The following is a 22,499-nucleotide window of genomic DNA, read 5'->3' on the forward strand; positions in this document are numbered from 1 at the left end:
TGTGGTCGTCGGTCTGGGGGAGTCGATCCATTCATAGTATGTCTGTTACCCACCCATTTTGAGCGATCATCCGCCCACCTACCCTTGCATTGCTGGGGACTTAGACCGCTGGAGTTTGAACGTGTCTATTTTTCCTTTTCCCTTCTCTCGCGATTCGTTTCTGTTGATTCATTCGTTACGTCGTTATTATTCCTTCACTCGGTCCCGAAATGTTATGTCGCCGGCAACATTGACGATTTTGCGTAATTTCTTGTTCAACTCGGAGGACTTGGTCCGGTGGTGGGCGCTGTGCGTGTTCGGTTCTTGATTTGGCGGTATGGCGGGCACGGGCAAATCGCCAACGACAGCGGAAGCGCTGCGGGAACAGCTGGACAACATCGAATTGCAAGAAGCAGAAGCCGGCCCGAGTTCGAGTTCTCCCAGCACCACTAGCCCGACGACGACGCAAGGGACGAGCTCTCAACAACATGTCGAATCCCCAACATTGCGCTCTCGACCGGTCCTGGAACCGCTCTCGCCCCGTGCCAGCGGACCCCGCTCCTTCAGCTTCGACGAGAGCAGACAGTCCCGCGCGCGACTACCGCACTCGCCGCTACACATCAAGATCCCCGACCTGTACACCATCCAGTCACACGTTGTCTCGCCACCACCACAACCAGCACCACCACCACCAGCACGAGATGCGCCCAGCTCGGCACGATATAGCGGTGTGGTATCATTTCCGGTAGCCACGCGCCTGCGCACGGTGGAAGAACCGAGGGTTTCGTTGACCCGCCCACGACAGACATTTGACGAGCAGCGAGACAATACCAAGGTCCCTGGGGACGGCGACGAAAAGGGTATACCGCCAACAGCGGAGAACCTCAACCGGGGAGCTCACCATGGGCACCTGAAAGGGTTACGCAAGAGGGGGAACTCGTCGGTCTTGACAGCGCGATGGGCGCAAGCCCAGCAAAAAGCCGAGGAAGCATACAAACGCTACATCATTGAGGGCCTGCTCCGACAGAAACCGCTCCCACCCAGCGCCGACGGGCGACACATCCCGCTTCAACCAGGCTTGGCGCGACAGAAGCCGCTCAAGGACGAGCGGATGGGCCACGCGTACCAGACGAATTTCATCCGGTCGAGTCGATACACGGTGTGGAATTTCCTGCCGAAGCAGTTGTTTTTCCAGTTCACGAAGCTGGCCAATTTCTATTTCTTGGTTATTGGTATTTTGCAGATGATACCCGGGCTCAGCACGACGGGCACGTACACGACGATTGGCCCGCTTATTGCGTTTGTGGCGCTTAGCATGGCGAAGGAAGGATATGATGATTATAGGCGGTATCGGATGGATAAGATGGAAAACCGGAGTTTGGTGACGGTTTTGGATCCCGAGGGGACGGTTAAAGATACGACGAGGAAGCGGGATCGGGTTGCTCGTGCGGTTTTTAAGAGGGGGGAGAAGGCGGACGTGAAGATTGACTCGGGCGATCACGAGCTGGAATTGGCCGAGGAAGGGGGTGTTGCGACAGCGGTGGAAGGGGAGTGGGCCAAGATTGAGTGGCAGGCGCTGAGGGTTGGGGATATCATCCGGTTGGAGCGAGACGAGAACGTACCGGCCGACATCGTCCTGCTCCACGCCACAGGCCCTAACGGCGTCGCCTTCATCGAGACTATGGCGCTGGACGGGGAAACGAACCTGAAGAGCAAACAAGCCTGCCCGCTACTGGCCAAACACTGTTCCTCGATCAGCGGCATCGGAGCCTGCGAGGGCGAGGTGGTATCGGAGGACCCCAACATCGACCTGTACAGCTACGAGGGCCGGGCTACAGTCCGCGGTGAGACGATGCCCCTGACGCTGAACGAGGTGGTCTACCGCGGCTCGACGTTGCGCAACACGAGCCACGCGATCGGGCTCGTCATCAACAGCGGCGAGGAGTGCAAGATCCGCATGAACGCCAACAAGAACGTGCGGGCCAAGGCGCCCGAGATCCAGCACGCGGTCAACCGCATCGTGGTCGGGCTCGTGTTTTTTGTGATCATTCTGAGTGTTGGATGCACGGTCGGGTACATCCTCTGGCGGCGCGAGTACGAGTCGCGGGCGTGGTATCTGAGCCGGTCAAACGTGCCGCTGAAGGAGATTTTCATCGCGTTTGTGATTGCGTACAATACGTTGATTCCGCTGTCGTTGTATGTCAGCCATGAGATCATTAAGCTGGGGCAGCTGTTCCTGCTTAGTGATATCGAGATGTACGACCCGGTCACGGACACGCCGATGGTGGCCAACACGACGACGATTTTGGAGAACCTCGGCCAGGTCAGCTATGTGTTTTCTGACAAGACAGGCACGCTTACCGAGAACCTGATGAAGTTCCGCAAAATGAGCGTGGCGGGGACAGCGTGGTTGCACGATATGGACTTGCGGCTGGACGAGGACGAGGAGAACACGAAGAAGGACGGGAGCCCGGGCCGGGAGACGACCACCACTCCGACGGAGACGGAACGGGTAGGTCGCCCACGGCTGTTGCGGCCCCAGCCGTCGACGCTATCCTCGAGGACGGAAGTCGGACGAGAAGAGAGCCGTTCTTTCGATGGCCGTCGGTCGGAGAGTCTGCGGCCTACTCCCCGAGCGAGCACGACATCGAGGTGGAAATCACCGGTCCACACCACGCAGCCGCGACAGCCGGAGCTTAACACAGAGGAACTGCTGAGGTACATCACTAACAAACCGCATTCGGCATTTTCCCGCAAGGCTCGGCAGTTCATTATGTGTCTGGCGCTTTGTCATACGTGTCTTCCGGAAAGAGGCGAAGACGGCAAGATCAGCTTTCAGGCGGCGTCTCCGGATGAGCTCGCGTTGGTCGAGGCGGCTAAGGATCTGGGCTACCTGCTCGTGGACCGTTCCGCGCAGTCGATGACCCTCGAGGTGCCGAATCCCAATAGCCACAACAGCCCCCACACCCCCAGTGGTACCGCGACGACAACAACCGAGAAATATGAAATCCTCGATGTAATCGAGTTCAGCAGCAAGCGCAAGCGCATGTCCATCATCCTGCGCTTGCCCGACGGCCGGTTGTGCATCTACACTAAGGGCGCCGACAGCGTGATCCTACCTCGGCTGCGGCAGAAGCAGCTGGCCATGCAGACGGCGTCGGCGGTGGAGCGACGGGCGAGCGTGCGCCGTAGTGTGGAGCAGGAGAAGGTGCTCACAATGCGCCGGCAGAGCATGCAGGGTAGACAGAGCATGCAGAGCGTGCGCAGTCCAAGGCGCGAGAGTATGAATCTCATGCGTGACAGTATGAATCTGCGGCGAACGACGCTGGATCGCAGGGATAGCTGGCGACGGTCGGTCGGGATTACGGATGAGGCCCAGGTGGGCGGCGCGCGGTCGTTGGAGCTGGCGCGGCTGTCACTGGCTGACCCGTACCCGAACCCGTATGACGGAATGGGGATGGCCATCGACGAATCGCTGGCACTCAACGAAGGCGGCGTGTTCGAGCGCTGCTTCCAGCATGTGGACGACTTCGCTACGGAAGGCCTCCGTACGCTCATCTTTGGGTACCGGTATGTCGATGAGGAGGAATACCGCAAGTGGAAGGAGGTGTACCTGCAGGCGACGACCAGCCTGTCGCAGCGCCAGGCCCGCATCGAGGCCGCTGCTGAGCTGATTGAGCAGGACTACGACCTGGCTGGGGCGACCGCCATCGAGGACAAGCTGCAGCAGGGGGTGCCCGAGACGATTGACAAGCTGCGGCGTGCTAATATCAAGGTGTGGATGCTGACGGGGGATAAGCGCGAGACGGCCATCAACATTGCGCATTCAGCGGGGATCTGCAAGCCCTTCTCCGAGGTGTACATCCTCGATGTTGCGGACAAAAACCAGACCAGCCTGCACGACCGCCTAGCCATGACACTCACCGACGTCTGCCGCGGCATGGTCCCGCACTCGGTCGCTGTCATCGACGGCCACACCCTCTCCGTCGTCGAGGCCGACCCGGCCCTCCGCATCCTCTTCTTCGACCTCGTCGCCCGCGTCGACTCTGTCATCTGCTGCCGCGCCTCGCCCTCCCAAAAAGCTCACCTCGTCCAATGCATCCGCCACCAAGCCCCCTCTGCCGTGACCCTCGCCATCGGCGACGGGGCCAACGACATCGCCATGATCCAAGCCTCCCACGTCGGCATCGGTATCTCCGGCCGTGAAGGACTCCAAGCGGCCCGCATCGCCGACTACTCCATCGCACAGTTTCGTTTCCTCCAGCGCTTACTCCTCGTTCATGGCCGGTGGAATTACGTCCGCAGCGGAAAATACATCCTCGGCACTTTCTGGAAGGAAGTCATATTCTACCTCCTCCAGGCCCAGTACCAGCGGTACAACGGCTACACCGGCACCTCCCTCTTCGAATCCACCTCCCTCACCGTCTTCAACACCATCTTCACTTCGCTCCCCGTCATCATCCCAGGTATCTTCGAACGCGACCTGTCCGCAGCCACCTTACTCGCCTTCCCCGAACTATACACCTTCGGCCAACGCAACCGTGCCTTCCACCTCGCCCAATACCTCGGCTGGATGCTACTCGCCGTCATCGAATCCATCCTAATCTACTACGCCGTCTACTACCTCTACGCCTTCCACTCCCACTCCCCGGTCCCCACCGACCTCTTCCCCGTCGGCACACTAGCCTTCTCCTGCGCGGTGGTCTTCATCAACCTCAAATTGTTTTTCCTCGAAGTCCATGACCGAACGCTAGTCATCTTGGGGGGGTTGGCGGTGTCGACGGCTGGTTGGTGGCTGTGGAATATTTTGCTTAGTGCGCTGTTCAAAACGAGTGTGGCGCCCTATGTGGTAAGGGAGGCGTTTTTGCACGGGTTTGGGAGGCAAGGGTTGTGGTGGTTGGTGCATTTTGTGGTGTTGTCGGGGTTGGTCGTTTTGGAGTTGGGGGTTACGGCTGTGAGGAGGGCGGTCTGGCCTACGGATAGGGATTTGATGCAGGAGATGGAGGCGGTGGGACATATTCCACAAGGGTGCGATCTGGAGGGGGGAGTTGACGGTGGTATTCATGCGCAAGATTTTGATGGGATGGTGGATGGGAAGAAAAGTATGGATGGTGCAGCGGGGAAGGCCAAGATGAAAGCGGACGCTGCGTCGCTTGATACGGTCACGTCTGCTTCGGCTTCGGCCACGGCTTCCGCCCCCACGGCTACCTCTGTACCTGGCCCTACCCCAGCACAGGAGGAAACGGGGACCGCATCGGTCATAGCAACGCCCACAACCCCCGGCTGGCAGCGCTGGGAAGGTTATAGTTACAGCCGGCCTAGTCCGGGCGGGTTCTCGCCTTATGCACATGGTGCTGTCGGCTCACCTGGTGGTAGCACTGCTGCTGCTAGTGTTAGTGGCGGAGGGGGTTCTGTTAGTGGTGTTGGTGCTGGGAGGTTAACGGGGGAGTATGTCCGCCCGCAGTTTACCCCGCCAGCAGAGGAGCGGGAGGATCCGATGGAGAGTGCGGGGGAGGTGTTGAACGGGGGAAATCAGAAGAGGTGAGAGGGATTGGGATTTGGTTGGGATGACACTCGTTATGATTGATGGGGTATATGGCTGTTTTTCTTTTCTTGGATGACCGAGCATATGGAACCGTGGAGATGGAGATACGATACCCCGGTATCCTGCATTGGAGCATATACAGAAGCATGGGCGCGGGAGTTGGGGGGCATTTATTTGGTTGGGTTGGGATTGCTTTGCTTGTATTAGATCTTGGCTTTTGGGGCTGTTCCTCGGTTTGGCAGCGTACATACAGTACATAAGACACATGCTGTGTACACATACATATCGGTATCGACATGACGCTCTTTTGGTTACTTGGTTGGGAGAAAGGGGGATTTGGATATACCCTGGCTAGGAAAGAGTGGATAGATGAATCTGAAGTTCTTGAAAGTCAAGGTCTTTCCATTTCCCCGATTGTGTCTGTTGATGAACCTCCGTGCTCCCTTTATGAAGAAGAATAACAAGCTAGAAAGAAATGCGAAAACGACCTAATGCTTATCACCCAGTTTCTCCCATAGCAGGGGTTAAGATGGTGTACTTGGCATTGGCCCTAACGGCGTGACGGGAATGGAACGCACATGAAATTATGGGGGGCGACGGGTTGGGTGGAAAAATGGCCGGAATATGGATTGTTGTCATGGGGTAAGGAAAGTTCTTCCCAGATAACCGGACTAGGGCGAATCAGCGTCAATAGTCACCTCGATGGGTTCGTTCACGTCATGCTCTCTTCAATTCTACGGGAATTCTAGAGTTCGGATACCATTATCGTTTAGTCGTCAGAAATCTTTACGCACACAAATATCTATCATTACCACTTCATCAGATATCCTGGTGACCTCTAGGCGGCAACCGGCGCAGTCTCAGGGACAGCCTCTACCTGAGGCGTCTTCTCAGCCACCACTTCCGGCTCAACCACCTTCTGTTCCCCCTCAACCGGCTTCTTTTCCTCCTCTCCAGCCCCCTTTTCGTCTTTCACCTCCTTCTCTGCCTTGTCTTGCACCCCCGCCACACCAACCTCGCTCGCCCCTGCAAGATAATCCTCCGACTCACCAATCTGACTACCCCCCTTGACCCACCGTTCCCGCCTGGCCTCCCTCTTCTCCTCACACAACGCCTGCAGCGCCGGCCAGTACACCTCATGGTCATACTCAAACTCGAGTTTCCCCGTGCTAAACTCCGACCACATCTGCTCCACAGGAACATACTTCGCCATATCCTCATTAAACTTGAGTTTCTCCCTCGTATTCGGATCAATAAACGGCGTGATCAACCTGAAAAACCCCGTCACAATCCACGGCATATTAATAATCAGCGCTTTCCCCAACCGCTCCGGGTAGTGATGCTGCAGGATATTCAGCACCTCGCGCGCCATGCTCAGATTGGGCGCCGTGTTGGAGCGGGACTTGGACGACTGGAAGTTGATCAGCAGCGCGAGGGTTTCCTGGCCGGCAGGCATGAGGTCGATCACGCGCTCGAGCATGAATACAAGGTGTTGGACTTGCCGCGGGGAAGCCTCGGTGTTTTGGCGTCCGGGGCTGAGGTAGTGGCACACGCGGGCTTCCTTGTCGAAGCCGAGGATGATTTGCTTGCCCGTTTCGTTTTCGGGGGAGATTTGCTCCGGGGTGAGGGCGTTGACGCCGTAGGTGTGGCGCCAGGCGAGGGTTTCGAGGAGGCGTTTGGAGGCGCTGGGTTCGTCCCATTTGGTGGCGCGCAGGTAGCGGAGGAGGCAGTCGCGGGTGAGCCAGAGCTTGTCGACTTCGGTGACGGGGGTGGTGGTGGGTTTGCCGTCTTGAGCTATGGGAATCTCGGTCCAGGATTTGGCTTGGGTGAGGAGCGAGTCGTATTTTTGTTGTTGTTGTTCTGTGAGGACGGGACGGGGCTTGGGTTTGCTTTCTGGCGTGGGGGCCAGGAGGGGGAACTTGAGAGGCCCTGCTGCTTCTGTCGACATGGTTGGAATGAAGGGGACTTTTTTGGTGAGAATATCCGGAACGGCTACAATAGATCAGCGACGGGGCATCGAATTGGGGGTAGAAACTTGAAGAAGGACGATATAGGTTTGAGAGTGAAGGAAGTGGGATGGAAGATTAACGTTAGGACCCCTGGAAGATTAAGTGCGAACTACACACCGCTCAATGGTTTCGTTGCTCAAAAGAGGTAAACGAAGTGAAAACAGGGGGAAATCGGGGGATTGACTGCAGTTTTCTGAAGAGTGATCACCTACCTCGGTTTCTGGCGACAAAGTTCAACCTTACACAAAATAGAGTGAACCTAGGTTTGATGAGGAGAGTTCGTGTTCATCCAGATATCTCTGTATCTCGAATATTGTTGAGCACGGACGAACCCCTGTCAAAATATTGGGGTCCCTTAGGTCCGTTCTCGGCCCCTGCTTGACGGGCCCGCCAGGACCCCTGTCCACTCGCCAGCCGCATCTTCTTTGAAAAGCCCCGCCCTGTGACATATCGGGCCTCGAAACCAGCCTGTGATCCAGGGACAAGCAGCAAGTTGAGTTGGTCAGCAGCAGTTCCCATGCCACGGATGCTAGGCGTGCCAAGCACAACATATCGGAAGTTCTCAGAAGTCAGACTCAACCGCTGGCCGGTGTCCATGACACACGGCTAGCGTTCAGCTAGCCCCACAGCACCGGGAGGTCTCAGTTGAAATAAGGTTTGTTTTTTTGAGTGCTGATGGGACAAAAGATGAAGCGATTCTCCCAAGTGCAATGTCTCAGGCGTCACATTTCTCAGATCGAATTACGGCCTCAGGGCTCAGCGGCCCAGAGGGATTTGCATACTTGCCCTAAGTGGCAATGAAGAGAGTGCGGGCGAGCCTTGCTGGTATGCCAGCGGCTCGGGCCGTCGGGCTAGCTCTTGCGCATCGTTATTCCAGCTCCCGTCCCCGGGAAGCTCTACGCCGATCGGCTGGGCAGGAATCTTTGTACAAAAGAAGACCCTTAGCACCCTGAGACGTGGTCACCAACCTCAATACCCTCCCCAGGAAAAAACAACGACCATGCAGCTCACGACCGCTTTCACCCTCCTCGCCGATTCACAACAAGCCCATCAGCGCGAGCAAGGACAAGCTGTGAGTTTCGCTGCCCGAGAAAAGCCAGGATGCGGACTGCCGTGGGGCAACGCTACAGAGCGGGGCCGCCATACTGTTCCTCAACGAAAAGCAGCTGTTCCTATACAACGGTAGTGAGGCTGACTCAAACCAGCGGTTTGGCCTCGACCGCTCGGGTGTTGGTGTGTCTTCTCCCGTTTTTACCTTTTCTCAACGGAAAATGAAAACGAGGTTTTACTAACAAACACCTAGGCCGGGGTAACCTGACCTACTCCCCCCTCGCCTCATCGACCTGGGAGATCCAGGGCTGGTTTATCGATGAGTTCACTGGGGAACTGAACTTTGACGATTCTCACTCCTTGCTGGCCTGCCCAGGGCCCGACGGCTCGTATTTGGTATACCTACAGTCCAACTTCGGCCAACCGGCTGGCCATTCTGACTGTATCCCGTTTGAAGCGCGGACTGTCGAACGGTCGCCGCCCGGTGTGGTGCCCTGTACATACAGCAGCGCTAACTAGGCTAGGGAGGACGATTTGGCGGGGAAGGGCCTCTACTTCGAGGCCTGGCTGGCTGATGCCGATGGGGTTCAGACAACTGGGTGAAGCTCGGTTCATGGTTCATTGAGAGCGAGTTGACAGAAGGGTCAAGGTTAGATAAATAACTAGGGTTCGATTCCGAGAGGCATGGGATTACGGAAAAGCCAGCGCAAACTATCCGTACGCCCGAAGCTCTACTCTAATCTTTGGTAACGAACCCGTGTGTTGGACGCAGTGCACGCTAGCGGAGGCATACGCGATCTCGGTATTTGAGGTGCAGCACCAACATGGTGAATATACAGAATCACACAGGGGTTAATATCATAGAAAATATGGAGGCAAAACACCGTGTGTTGATTGAATTGCCTAAGTTGCGAAGGCCGCCTGATGTGGTTTGATCCTTGGTATCCACCCGTGACGACCCGGCCGCTTCTTGAAGACCCACCAAGACCCCTGTCTACGCGCTAACCGCATCAAGGGCCCAACATTCGCGTAAAGTGCTTTGGCGCGTCTCAACCGCGTTCCACGGACAGCACCTAAATCCGTAAAATACAACAACCCCTCTATCACCAACCAACATTTTGGTTCCAATTCCCCCGACAACGCCACCCCAAACGAGTCCCACAACCCCGGAAAGAAAAAAATAAAACACCATGGCCGACACCGCCGAGCTCAACGAGCGCTTCGGCACCGGCAGCGGCAAGCCCCTCGAGCCCGACGTCGTCCACCTCCTGCAATCCCTCATGCGCACCCACAATCTCTCCGCCCAGGACCTCTTCTTCAAATGGGAATCCTACGGCATGAAGATGGGTCTGGACGATTTCCAGGTCTCGATCGAGACGCTCACGGCCTTTTCGCGCAGCCTGCTGGACGAGCTGGAAAGGTCGAATCGGGCGCAGGGGGCTGCTGCACAGGGGAGTAGGGCGGATAAAAGGGTGGGGGCTACGCCGCGGGGGGTGAGGGGGGGTGCGACTACAGGTGGTGGTGGCGGTGGTGATGTGTTTGGGATGTTGGATGGGTTGACGACGCCTGGCGCGGGGAGGACGAAAGCGGGTGCTGCAGGGGGGTCAGCGTCGACGAGGAAAACGCCTGCGGTAACGCGGGCCAAGGCGGGCCAGGTTGCGAGTAGCTCACCGTTGAAGGTGGAGGAGCAATTGAATGCGATGGGTGCGGTACCGTACGTTTTTCCCTTTCTGTTTGGGGGAGGCCGAGTACCGAAGAGTTTCTGGCTAATTGGTTCGTGTACAGACCATCATCATTTGCCGAACGCCCCAACGCCGGCGAGGTGCTGGGGACACTCAACGAACAACTCGACGCTGCCGAGCCGCCCATTGCGCCGTTCCCCGAACCCCGCGTCAAGCTGACAGCGACGTCAGACCAAAAGAAGCTCGGCTACAAAGACCTGGCCATGAAGCTGAACGAGGCATCCGAGATTCTCGATGACCGGATAGAGGACTTTGTGGAATTGGTCATGCAGCACCACGGCCTGGAGGATTCTGCCCTCGGAAACCCAGCCAGTCAAAGTACATCCGAGATCGTGGCCATCGGGCGGATCGCGTCCGACTCGGCCGAGGGCAAGCTCAACGCGGCCTCGCTCGTGCTCGAAACCTCGCGGCGCATGGGCAATGGCCGGCGCGTGCACCTCAACCTGAACAAACTTAAAAGTTACCACTTTTTCCCGGGCCAAATCGTCGCCCTCAAGGGCACAAACACCTCCGGCCGCGAATTCACCGTCCACGAAGTTCTCGACATCCCGCTCCTCAACATAGCCGCCTCCTCCCCCGACCTCCTCGCAGCCCACACCGCCCGACTACGCGGATCCGGGCCCGACGCCATGGACACAGATTCCGACACCCCTCTCCCCCTAACCGTCCTCTTCGCCTCCGGCCCCTACACCGCCGACGACAACCTCGACTTCGAGCCCCTCCACACCCTCTGCCGCGACGCAGCCGACAACTTCACCGATGTCCTCGTCCTCACCGGCCCCTTCATCGACCTCGAACACCCGCTCATCGCCACCGGCGACTTCGACCTGCCCCCCGCAGCCCTGGCCGCAGGCGTCGACCCAGACCAAGCTAACCTTTCCACCTTGTTCAAATATCTCATCTCCCCCGCCCTCAACCGTCTCGTTGCTGCCAACCCGTCCGTTTCGGTTCTTCTTGTTCCGTCGCTTCGCGATGCGCTGGATAAACATGTCGCTTGGCCGCAGGACGCTTTCATCCGCCGCGAGTCGGGGTTGCATAAAGCGGTGCGGATTGTGGGTAACCCGATGACGCTGAGTATCAATGAGATGGTGCTGGGGGTCAGTAGTCAGGATATATTATTCGAACTGCGGCAGGAGGAATTGGTAGGCGCTCGGCCTGGGACCACACCGACAGTAGACCCATTTTCGAGGGTGAGCCAGTACCTAGTGGAACAGCGGCATTTTTTCCCGTTGTTTCCTTCGGCCGACCGGAAGAGGTTGCCCAAGACGGGGGCTACGGAGGGGCCTGGCGGGGGGTTGCCGCCGGGCGCGGCGCTGGATGTGAGTTATTTGAAGTTGGGGGAGATGGTTAGTTTTCGGCCGGATGTGTTGGTTTTGCCGAGTGCGTTGCCGCCGTTTGTTAACGTGAGTTCTTCTCTTTTCCCCCCTTTTCCCTCTCCATTTCCCTCGGTGATATTCCGTAAGACCCGCGAGAGAGAGACACAAAGAGAGAGACACAAAGAGAGAGACACAAAGAGAGAGAGACTAACAAATCAGGTCGTGAGCTCGGTTGTCGTCATCAACCCCGGCTTCCTGTCGAAGCGGAAAGCTGCCGGCACGTTTGCCAAGATGACGCTGTACCCGCCGTCGCAGGCCAGTCTGGCGGCGGGTGCGGGAGGACCGGTGCCGCATAAGATTTATGAGCGGGCGAGGGTTGAGATTACGAGGATTTGAAGCGTCTTCCTGAGCTGTTACTTATAACTTGACATGGAGTGTACTGTACCAGGAACAGTGTACCACAGATGGTACATGTCAAAAGTGGGAGCGTATTTGACGCGTCGTATTTACAAATTATCTGTAATTGGTCTTGAACCGCGATGTACAGCCCACTAGTAGCAGTGTAGAGTGTACATACAGCAGTGATGCTACCTGGCTTCCACCCTCCGTCGCTTATCACTCTCGTACCGATCCCTCTCCTGTTCGCGCGAAGGCGAGCGTTTCCGGCGGTCACCACGGTCACCACGGTCCCGTTCATACCGTGGCGAGCGAGACCGTGACCTCGACCGTCGCCTATCTCGACTATCATCACGCCGTCGGTACGAGTCCCTGTCCTCCCGTCTCTCGTCTCGCCGGTCATCCCTGTACCTATCCCGACTACGCTCGCGATACCTCTCCCGATCACGATCACGATCACGATCCTCCCTTGGCCGCTCCCTCCTCGCACCCAGCGGAATCGCATTCGCCCCCTTAGCCCCCTCACCATCACCCCTACTATCCCAACCACCACCACCCCTCCTATCATCCGGCTGGAACCTCTCATCCCCATCCCTCCCAAAACCCCTCCTATCCCTATCCCCCCCGGGCCCGGAAAACCTCCCCCACTGTCCCGTATCCTCACTCTTCAAATCGCGATACTTAGTCGCCCCCTTCTTCCCGACCTTCGTCATATCCCGCATCTGCAACGCCTTAGGCAACAACTCCCGATCGACCTGATCTTCAAACCTAGCCCCGGCCAAATCACGACCCGCCAACCCAGCCGCCTCACTCTCGGCCTGGTAAAACGCGCCCTTGTGGAAGTATTTCTGCATGTACGCCATTTTCCCGCGGGATTCCTTCTCCTCGCGCTGCGCGGCGACGTGGGCATCGTCTTCGGCGCGGCGTTCTTCTTCGGTGAGGTTGCGGCGGCGTTCGAGTTCGACGAGGTCTCGCTCGCGGGCCTCGATGGCGTCGCGCTCGCGGCGGAGACGTTTCAGTTCGCGGAGTTTCCAGGCGGCGTATTCGGCGGCGGGGTCGAGGTCATCGGTGTCGTCGACTGTGTGTTTTTTGTTGGGTTGTGACGAGTCAGAGTTGTTGCCGGCGTCGTCGTTGTCGGACTCCCAGTGTTTTTTGCTGGCTGCGCGGGCGGCGAGGTCTTTTTTGATTTGTTCTTCTACGAGGGCGTCGGCGGCGCGTAGGCGGGCTGCTTCTTGCTCCTCCTCTTCTTTTTGTTGTTGTTCCTCGGTGTTGGTTTCTGTAGGATTTGTCGCTGCGCTGGGAGTAGCCGATGCCCCGTTGGCAGCAGCCTGCCGCTGCGACTTAGGAATAAACTTCGGCCGCATCATCAACCGTCGCGGCGCCTCCTCCTCCTCCTCCTCCTCACTACTCTCCTCATCCTCCTCCGACCCACTCTCCTCTTCACTCCCACTCCCCTCCTCATCCTCCTCCTCCTCCGTCACAAACCCCTCCTCCTTCGCCCGATGTTCCGCAGCTTCCCTCGCCGCCCTAGCAGCTGCTTTCCGTCGCGCCTCTTCATCCCCCTGTGCATCGCGCGACGACCCCACAACCCCTTTCAAATCAATCTTGGCGCCGTCGCCTCTACTGATGATGCGCCCGGCGCCGGTGGGTGCTGATGCGGCGCTGGCGAAGCGGGGGGGGGGTGCGGTGCGTTTGGGGGGTGCTGCTTTTTTGTTGTTGTCATCTTCGGAGCCGCTGCTGGCGTCGGAGTCGGAGGAGTCGGAGGAATGGGGGCCGGCGGCGGCTTTGCCGGCGCGGTGGCGCGCTGGCTTGACCGGGTTGGCGGTCATGCGCGTTGGGGGGGGCATTTTGGGGATGGGTTGTGGGCTGTGTGAGGTGTTGAGGTTTTGAGGTGGAAGGCAAGAGGTTGAGTTGAGTTGGGAAATTTCATGGATTGGAGGTTTGGGGTGAGCACGGGCCAGCGGGTACTTGTGCCGGGGATAGGAAGTGTACGACCGGGAAATGGATAATAATGTCAACAGGAAGGGAATACCTTTAAGTTATATTTACCTCTAAATGCCTCTCTACTGCTTTACTTTAGTGGTGCCCAAATTTCATGGTAGTCTCGACAACCTGTTGTAGTTTACGTTCCAATCAAGTTGTAGGCATCTCGACTTTGCATGTGTATTGGATACCGTACGGAACAGGTATATCCAAAAAAACAAATAATTACCTGATACACCCAAATTGCAAACCACCAAACTATTTATCAACCCTCAAACTCCCAAACGCCCGATCCAATTCTTCCCCCTCATCCGGCACGGCCATCTCACTCACTCCTCCCGGCCCATGCCCGCCTTGCCCTATCCCACTCCCCGGAAACCCAGCCACAGGTTGCTGCAACAACATTTCCCCCTGTCTCTGACCTCCAAAGTCTCCTCCTCCAAACCCCCCTCCAAACTCGCCCCCAAACACCAACCCCCCCAGTCCCGACCCCATCTCCACTCCACCTACCCCTTCTTCCGCAGAACCAGAACCACCTCCCAACCCAACAGACCCAGACCCAGCCCCCCCAGCGCGTTCCGGCTCCAACAGCCTAGCCTCACTATCCAACCACCCAGGCGCAACCCTCCTCTTCTCAGCCAACTCCCGCGCCCGTATCCGCTCCGTCAGTGCGTCCAGATCAGCCTCGGCTTGGGCGCGCAACTGCGCAACGTGGGCGTGTAACGCGCGGCAGGAGGCGAGGATTTCGTCTGGGTGGGCGGCGTGGCCGGAGGGGGAGATGACGTATTTTGGTTTGTGGGTTTGTTCTCTTTGTACGGGCTGGGTTGGGTCGTTCGGGTTAGGCTCGTCGGTTGTTGATGCGGTGATGCCAGCTGCTGAAGGGGGGAGGGTGGACGGCATGGGTTTGTAGCGGTAGGGGAGGGTTGTGGCGGTTGGGAGGTTGACGAAGGGGGAGACGGTTAGGGGGAGTTGTTGGAGGAGGGGGTGGGTGCCTGGAAGTTTAAGTATGTGGTCCGTTTTGGGGAGAGGGGGGTCTTACGGTTGTCGTGCATTGTGGCGGATGTTGGAAGGTAGAAATTGGTCGGGTTGTGTTAGGTCAGGGTGCACTTGGGCGGCTTCTAGTGTGAGGTGCTTGATGCGACTACGGCAGTTGTTGGAGTTGTGAAGATGGCTGTGGGGAATTGGAGCTTGGAGTTGGTTGAGCAAGCCGCTAAAGAACGCCGCGGGACAACCTGGAGCACCCGATAAGATAAGAGCTTGACCCCACCCAAACTTTCAAGCTCCCCTCTGCATACATAGTATTCCATTCCAACTTGCACGCAATTGAACCTGAAACAAACAAACACCAACAAAATGAGTCTCCAAACAGTGCGGTCGCCCTTCGTCCTGGGGGACTACACCCCCCTCTCCGAACACCAAGAACAGACCCCCGACAGCTTCTACGATGGCAAGCCAGTGCTGCACTACCACGCGACAGGCGTCAAAGCCTGGATCCCCAAATCGCAGCGGGGCAAACTGCCCTTCTTCCCGGCCGACCTCTCCTCTGCGCCAACGGCCCCCGAGAACGCGGCGTTGAGCGGGCAGACGGAGGAGAGTGTCGAGCAGGCGGTGGATTTATTCGTCAATTCCCAGTGCGCATCTTCGTTCACCCTTTCTGCGTTTCCCCTCTTGGGGAAAGAGAAAAGCAAAGCTAACCGATCCAGAAACCTCTCCATCTTCTGTCCCAGCGCCGAATCCGGCGTGTCCATCCCCTACCAACAAATCTCCATCCACGCCATCAAAACCCTCCGCGCCGCCTCCGAGACTTACCCCTCTGTCTACCTCCAACTCGAACTCGCCGCAGGCGGATCCAGCGACGACGACTTCGACACCGTCGAGCTAACCCTCATCCCCCAATCCCAGCCAACAACCACCCCTGCCCCCGAAGCCGATAGCGCGACACCCAACAAATCCCAAGCAACCCTCCTCTTCGACGCCATATCCGAGTGTTCCAACCTCAACCCCGACCCGGTCCAAGACGGCGATGACGACTTCGACGCAGACGAGGACGGAGCACAGATTATTTTTGAGGGTGATCAAGAAGCGATTGAAGGGTTTAGCGGGGTGTTTGCGGGCGCGGCAGATGGCGGATTGCCGCCTGCTATGCCGGGGAGTGGGGGGTGGATTACGGCGGAGAATGTGCATGAGTATTTTGATGAGGAGGGGAATTGGATTGGGGAGGGTGCGGGTGGTGACGAGCAGGAGGAACTTGGGGAGGGGGCTGGGGTTGTGCATGCGCGTGAGGAGGGAGAGGCTGAGGGTGATGGAATTAATGGAGCTGGAGAAGAGGGGGAGACGAAACGGGCGAGGAGGGAGTGAGGATGTGTGTTGGAATGGTAATTGTGTAGAAAATGTGGGAATAGAATGGATATCTGTTGTTGTATTTTGGGTGCAGTAATTACATCTAGCGATATGGCTAACCCTAACCCTCCTTCACATGTCGCGTGCTCGCTAGGCTCATTTCCGACGGCTTGGGTCAGCAAAATGGGCCGATGCAGCGTGCTCAATGCTGAAACCAACAATTTTCCCAGGCAACGGCTAAAAATGCTTGAATGAGTATCATGATGTTTTGACGGCCGGGTTTTGAGATTAACCATATTTGGATGACGACTTGGATATGACTTTTATTTTTCTTAGTGGTTTACGCGTGGTTAAAGCCGAATCTTTTCATTTTAACTGGGCGGTGTTGAACTTGGGCTATGATAAGAAATTGAAGGAAGCGCGACTCAAATTCAGGATCACAACACGGCACAACCCACGATCATTCATTTTGTTCGTTCCCGGGCCCCGTTTCCGGCCGCGGGTCCGTCAGATCCGGCCTCGGTATGTTTCCTTACCGGTATTTTACCAACTCCGTCTTCTAACCAACCAACTCAGCTCAACCCATCTGTGTGCCTTGCCGCAACTCGCGAGGCAAAGCAGACACAGACAATGACCTCCTGGAACCGCGTCGGTCTCGGCCCCCAACACAACTGGCGACGCAACCCCCGCCGCCCCCCACGCCTCTTCGGTATGCGCCTCCGTCCGCGAACCCTCCTCATCCTCACCCTCACTACGTTTCTGCTCCTAATCCTCCTCCCCTACGACAACACCATCCGCCTCGCCTTCCGCTGGAACGCCCTGCAACTCCGCGCCGCATTGTTCGATAGTTCCACGCCTGATGAGCGCTGGGTGTATGCTTCTCCGCCGGCATATCCGGTAGATGTAGCCGAGGATGTGGTGGTGATTGTGAAGACCGGGTTTGGTACGCGGGAGAGGGTGCCGGCGTGGTTGGATGCGTTGGGGAGGGGGAATGAGTTTAGGGATTTTTTGGTTATTGCGGATTCGGAGGGGATGATTGATTATGATAAGGGGAAGGGGGAGGAGAAAGGGTTGAAGGTGCATGATGCGGTGGGGTATTCGGTGCAGTTGCATTTGAGGGGGTGGGAGGGACATCCGAGGGTGGTGAAGTATCGGGAGTTGACGGAGGCGATTTATCGGGGGGATGAGAAGGTGGCGTTGGAGTTGTGTAGGAGGTTTGGGTGGGAGTTGGATTCTATGAAGGTGTGTTTACTTACTATCTCTACGTGTCTTTTGTTCTTCTTCCCTTCTTCCCCCTTTTTTTTGGTCTCGAAACGGTACGACTGACCGACACACAGTTCATATCCGGCCTGGAAATGGCCTTCCAAAAGTACCCCCACAAGCATTGGTACCTCCTCGTCGACGACGACACCTTCATCATCCAACCCTCTCTCAAACCCCTCCTCGCCCACCTCAACCCCAGCCAACCCCACTACCTCGGCAACGCCGTCGGCGACTTCAAAGCCCGCTTCGCCCACGGCGGCTCCGCCGTAATCCTCTCGCACGCCGCCATGCGCGCCCTCATCACCAACCAACGCGCCCTCGCCTCCGTCTACCTCGACTCCCTCGACGAAACCTGGGGCGACCGCCTGCTCGCCAAAGCCCTTCTTAAATTGGGAATCCACCTCGACGAGTCCTACAGCCACCTGTTCAACGGTGAGCCGCCGACGCTGACCAAGATCCGCGCTGATCGACTGTGCTCGCCGCTGGTGTCGTTTCACAAGCTGCCGTCGCCGGCGGCTATGCGCGAGGTGGGGGAGTACTTTCGGAATGTCAGCAAGCCGGTGATTTGGAATGATTTGTGGGACGTGTATGGTCAGACGCCGCCGTGGAAGCAGAGCAGCCCGGAGACGATGCGGAGGGACTGGGACCATGTTGGCGAGCCGGATGAGTCGACGTTGGTTATTTCTGGTGTGCAGAGTGCGGAGGCGTGTGAGAGGCAGATGAAGCGAAGGGCGAAGAGCTCGTTGGCGTGGTCGTGGGATGCGGAGAGTCGGGTTTGTCATGTTAGCCATTGGATGATCTTGGGGGGGCCGAAGAAGGGGGTTGTGTCGGGGGTCAATGTCCCGAGAGCGAGGCGGTTGGAGACGTATTGCCTCCAGTATTAGGGGAACGAGTCTCAGAGCCTTCATACGATATTCATGTTAGACACTACAAGAGAAAAGAGCTGGGCCGAGTACATACTGGGAGTAGAGAGAGAGTACGAAGTAATGTTAATTACACAACTGTTACACCACATGTATTGAATACACCATGTGCCGTTGTTACATTCTGCAACGTCTCGAAATGCGAGCCAGCCCCACAACCCGCATTCAAGTGGGTCTTTCACCGTCCAGGACTTGGCATACCCCTGTCAGGATCCAATCTGGGGTCCCGTCTTCAACTTTCCCATTTCCATCATCTTTTTTCTCCCCGTCCTCCATCAAAAGCCAATGCGACAACCCCCGCGACCGCCAACATGCGCATCCCTCTCAGGATCTCGGTAGTCCTGTGGGCAATTATCCTGGTGGTCCTCCTCGGGTATTCGATTTCGCGACTGTTGTTCTTCAAATCTATCTTCTTCGCCCACGCCGGCATCCGCCTGACGCAGCCGCAGGTGGCCACCGCTGCCGTCGAGAGCAAAGAGGCCGGCGCCAGCCAGCGCGTTCAGCATATTCCCAAGATTATTCATAATGTTTTTCACAACTGGCACGTCCCGGGCGACGACACGCTGCCGAAGGATATGGCCGAGATGAGGCAGACGTGTATTGATACGAATCCGGATTTCGAGTTCAAGGTAGGCTTCTTTTGTCCGTTGCTGCGGGTGATTGGGCGTGGGCTTGACCTCTAGAGTGTGTGCTGACTGGCGCTCTGCTCTAGCTCTGGACCGAAAAGATGTCGCGCGATTTCATCGAGGAGGAATACCCCTGGTTTCTGCGCACCTACGACGGGTACCGCTACCCAGTGCAGCGCGTCGATGCTGTCCGCTATTTCATCATGCAGCACTACGGCGGCATCTACATGGACCTCGACAACGTACGTGCCAAGCATCCTCCCCTTTGCTTTCCCCGCTGCGTTGCATCACCCGCTAACACATTCTCCCCAGGGCTGCAAAACCGACCTCACACCCCTCCTCTACTACCCCCTCTGGACAACCGACGGCGGCCGCGGCGCCCTCAGCAACAACATCCTCGGCTCGCGCCCGAACCACCCCTTCTGGCACCGCCTCACCCTCTCGCTCATCCCCTACGACTGGAAGTGGCCGCTGCCCTTCGTGACCATCATGTATGCCAGCGGCCAATGGTTCCTGACCGCCATGTGGGAGGAATACCATGCCCTGCTGCCCCGGCCCGTTGCCGGGGATGCTGCGAAGAATGCCGCGCCGGGCCATGAACACCGTCTGTACCGCGTCATGATGGATATGGCGGAGGGCGCGGACCCGTGGGTGTTTTTCTCGCATCAGGATGGTGGCGGCGGGACGTGGAATAACTGGGACAATACACTATTCGCGGGGATTGGTGACCACCTGCTGCTGTTCTTTGTTGTGTTGTTTGCCGGGCTGGGGTTGTTGACGTGGGTTAGTGTGCGGTGTGTGCGCAGGTATCGCAAGAAGAAGGGGTACACGAGGTTGAGCAATCGCTCGAGCAGCAGCGTGGCGTAGGGCACTGCGCTGCCTGTGGTGCCTTTGGGGCCGTTTGTTTCTCGTCACCATGATAAGGACGGGAAGATCTGGCTGCCTGTCCGCGTTGGGCGTTGGGAGGCGTACGGCGATGAGACGGATCCTGAGATGGGGTTTACCGGTCACTTTCCATGTCTACATGATTGAGACCCCAATTTCGAGTTTGGGCTGCACACTCTGCTTTCCGAGTTACGGGGACGGCGTTCACGCGACGGATTATAGTTTTCAAACATTGAGGATACCCACATTTTCACTCATATCGGATACAACTCGGATACAATTCGGCTGGGAACCGCTGCTGGGGATGTCTTGCCGGGGATACAACGAAGCATGATTACAACATTTTTAATGAAGAGGGCAATACAGGATAGGCTATACTTGGTAGCACCAACGAATAACGTTACGAGACAACGTTACGAGCATGGCCATGAATAGCAGTGGAAAATAGTGAAAACCAAAACGTTGTATTCTATCGAAATGGAAATGAAAGAAACTCAACAACCCAGCCCAACCCAACAACTCCTCGCTGCGTTCGGTCCAAACCGGCTCGGACCGTCTCGATCCTCCCCTCTCGTTCCCCTTCCATCGTGGGTGTAAGTAATAATAATCTACCCCTTCCAAGGCCTCGGCCCCGGCGGCGTATAACTATCAAAAGGCACATAAATATTAAAATGCAACCCCTTATCATCATACTTATACCCCTTATTAAAATCAAACCCCTGATCCGGCTTCTTCCCCCCGTCCCCGGTAACCTCCACCTGCGCACAACCCGGATACAACTCTGCGCCCCGTCCCGGATGCGCCGGATCATTCCCCGCAAAATCCGCCTGATGCAGCGCCACAATCTCCTGCCGCACCAAATACCTCCCCGCCGCCAACGCGCTCGGCAACGTCACCTCCACATTCCCATTATTCGCAATCAACTTCTCTGTCGCCCACTTGCCCCCCTCAAACCCATCCTCCGCGATCTTCGTCCAGATCCCGCCTTGCCCGTCCCCCGTGGTGTAGGGAGCAACATAGGTCAGCAAAGCGCCCTTGTGGGACGGGTCGAGCGGGTAATCGTTCGGATCGTCCGGGTTGTAGTGCCACCAGCGCATGGTGAGCTTGTCACCGGCGGCGGCTTTGACGAAGGAGGGGGCCGGCTTGCCGCCGTTGGTGTTGCAGATTATGTTGGGGCTGGTGAGGTCCCGGATCGGGTCGTTGGTGGCGGGGGCCCGGATGTATTTGTCGGCGCCTTTGCCTTGGTCTTGGCCGGCGATGGAGAGGGAGATGAGGGTTGCGTGGGCGGTGACGAGGGTGGGGCCGACCGCGAGGAGGGATAGGAGGGTGTGGAGGGGGAGTTGCATGGTGGCTGTCTTTTTCTTTGGCTGCTTGTAAGTTTGGATTGGTGATGGATTGAATCAAAGTAGTGAAAGTAGAAAGAGTTGCCCAAGTTGACAAATCGCTACAGAGATGGAATGCCCACTCGTGAGCGGTGAAACGGTCGATCTGTGGTGAGCTGGAGATGGAACGAGACTCAGGGGTAAGCAATATGGAGTCGATTAGAGATCTTATATGTCGTGTCCTTACATACCTCGACAGATCCAAGGATTGAGGGATGGGATCAACCAAACAGACGGACCGGACGTGACCAGATCAAGAAGCCCGGCCGTCTGCAAACTCAACCCATCCTAGGGAAACAAATATCTGCCCGAAACAAACATCTGCCCGTTTCTGGTCTTCCTCCACTGCTTCCTTCCTAAAATCCTAACGTTGAGGCTGTCATATGATGGATAGGCTATACAGAAGCCGACCAGGCGGCCACCTCGACACCCCCGTCCTTCGGACCTGCGCCGCCGTAACGTAGGACCAGCCTTCGGATGTGTCATACCATGGCCATTGGACGAAGGTGGCAGCGTGGCACAAGGCGGGAGATCGACATGAGCTCCGATGTTTGGGCTCGGGGAAAAGTGGGGCTGGCCGGCCGGCCGGAGACCGGGCGTGGGGCCTGAGCAAGCGAGATAATTGGTGGGAAGCTTAGAAGTGGAGCCCCGGATTGGGGCCGGTCCGGGGCTGGATCCGGGTTTGGTCGGCCGCGCCTCAAACATGGGTAAAACATGGGCCTGGAATCCGTGGGTTTGTGGCGGAATAGCGAGAATTGGGAAGAGTGGCTGGATTTCATTGGGTCGAATGTCATCGCAAGATTGGGATAGGTTCAGAAACGGGACTCGCGGTGGCCAACAAAAGCGGCAGACCAAGTCCCTGGATAGCTTACTTTCCTACAAAAGTGAAAAAAGAAAAGAAGAAACCGAAAAAAAGTAAAGAAGACAAAAAAGAATAAATCTAGAGAGTGACAAAAGACAAAAAAGAGTAAATCAATCCAAGCTTTGATCCAATGTTAATGGATTGGACTTGAGCTAATTATTTGTTTCAGTGTGCCGCTCTTTTTGGCCACAGCGAGCG

The 22,499-nt window shown here is 57.1% G+C and overlaps 9 protein-coding genes across 9 annotated transcripts; 5 read left to right on the top strand and 4 right to left on the bottom strand.

Annotated features, from left to right (window-relative positions):
* Positions 1-316: 316 nt before the first annotated feature.
* C8A04DRAFT_13199 (uncharacterized protein) lies at positions 317-5,524 on the top strand (the record flags this gene model as incomplete). The annotated part of the gene is made up of 2 exons (XM_062777620.1): positions 317-5,310; positions 5,398-5,524. 2 exons carry the CDS (start codon positions 317-319, stop codon positions 5,522-5,524), a joined length of 5,121 nt encoding a protein of 1,706 aa, XP_062635849.1.
* Positions 5,525-6,362: 838 nt separating this feature from the next.
* C8A04DRAFT_38264 (CRAL-TRIO domain-containing protein) lies at positions 6,363-7,472 on the bottom strand (the record flags this gene model as incomplete). The annotated part of the gene is made up of 1 exon (XM_062784186.1): positions 6,363-7,472. The coding sequence occupies one exon, from the start codon at positions 7,470-7,472 to the stop codon at positions 6,363-6,365; it is 1,110 nt and encodes a 369-aa protein (XP_062635850.1).
* Positions 7,473-8,533: 1,061 nt separating this feature from the next.
* On the top strand, positions 8,534-9,186 carry C8A04DRAFT_29929 (uncharacterized protein; the record flags this gene model as incomplete). Its single annotated transcript, XM_062781187.1, has 4 exons — positions 8,534-8,605; positions 8,664-8,766; positions 8,837-9,032; positions 9,108-9,186. The coding sequence occupies 4 exons, from the start codon at positions 8,534-8,536 to the stop codon at positions 9,184-9,186; spliced, it is 450 nt and encodes a 149-aa protein (XP_062635851.1).
* A 587-nt stretch (positions 9,187-9,773) lies between these two features.
* Positions 9,774-12,037, top strand: C8A04DRAFT_29930 (DNA polymerase alpha subunit B N-terminal-domain-containing protein; the record flags this gene model as incomplete). Its single annotated transcript, XM_062781188.1, has 3 exons — positions 9,774-10,297; positions 10,369-11,728; positions 11,861-12,037. 3 exons carry the CDS (start codon positions 9,774-9,776, stop codon positions 12,035-12,037), a joined length of 2,061 nt encoding a protein of 686 aa, XP_062635852.1.
* Positions 12,038-12,228: 191 nt separating this feature from the next.
* On the bottom strand, positions 12,229-13,884 carry C8A04DRAFT_38266 (microfibrillar-associated protein 1; the record flags this gene model as incomplete). Its single annotated transcript, XM_062784187.1, has 1 exon — positions 12,229-13,884. The coding sequence occupies one exon, from the start codon at positions 13,882-13,884 to the stop codon at positions 12,229-12,231; it is 1,656 nt and encodes a 551-aa protein (XP_062635853.1).
* Positions 13,885-14,278: 394 nt separating this feature from the next.
* C8A04DRAFT_29932 (uncharacterized protein) lies at positions 14,279-15,072 on the bottom strand (the record flags this gene model as incomplete). Its single annotated transcript, XM_062781189.1, has 2 exons — positions 14,279-15,012; positions 15,060-15,072. The coding sequence occupies 2 exons, from the start codon at positions 15,070-15,072 to the stop codon at positions 14,279-14,281; spliced, it is 747 nt and encodes a 248-aa protein (XP_062635854.1).
* Positions 15,073-15,373: 301 nt separating this feature from the next.
* Positions 15,374-18,507, top strand: C8A04DRAFT_13212 (regulator of volume decrease after cellular swelling-domain-containing protein; the record flags this gene model as incomplete). The annotated part of the gene is made up of 4 exons (XM_062777625.1): positions 15,374-16,374; positions 16,697-16,709; positions 16,988-17,602; positions 17,698-18,507. 4 exons carry the CDS (start codon positions 15,374-15,376, stop codon positions 18,505-18,507), a joined length of 2,439 nt encoding a protein of 812 aa, XP_062635855.1.
* A 350-nt stretch (positions 18,508-18,857) lies between these two features.
* Positions 18,858-20,039, top strand: C8A04DRAFT_13209 (nucleotide-diphospho-sugar transferase; the record flags this gene model as incomplete). Its single annotated transcript, XM_062777624.1, has 3 exons — positions 18,858-19,175; positions 19,259-19,414; positions 19,485-20,039. 3 exons carry the CDS (start codon positions 18,858-18,860, stop codon positions 20,037-20,039), a joined length of 1,029 nt encoding a protein of 342 aa, XP_062635856.1.
* Positions 20,040-20,665: 626 nt separating this feature from the next.
* On the bottom strand, positions 20,666-21,403 carry C8A04DRAFT_29936 (glycoside hydrolase; the record flags this gene model as incomplete). The annotated part of the gene is made up of 1 exon (XM_062781190.1): positions 20,666-21,403. The coding sequence occupies one exon, from the start codon at positions 21,401-21,403 to the stop codon at positions 20,666-20,668; it is 738 nt and encodes a 245-aa protein (XP_062635857.1).
* Positions 21,404-22,499: the final 1,096 nt, after the last annotated feature.

This window comes from Dichotomopilus funicola, assembly GCF_033296635.1.
Source record: "Dichotomopilus funicola strain CBS 141.50 unplaced genomic scaffold C8A04scaffold_44, whole genome shotgun sequence".
NCBI classification, from domain to species: domain Eukaryota; kingdom Fungi; phylum Ascomycota; class Sordariomycetes; order Sordariales; family Chaetomiaceae; genus Dichotomopilus; species Dichotomopilus funicola.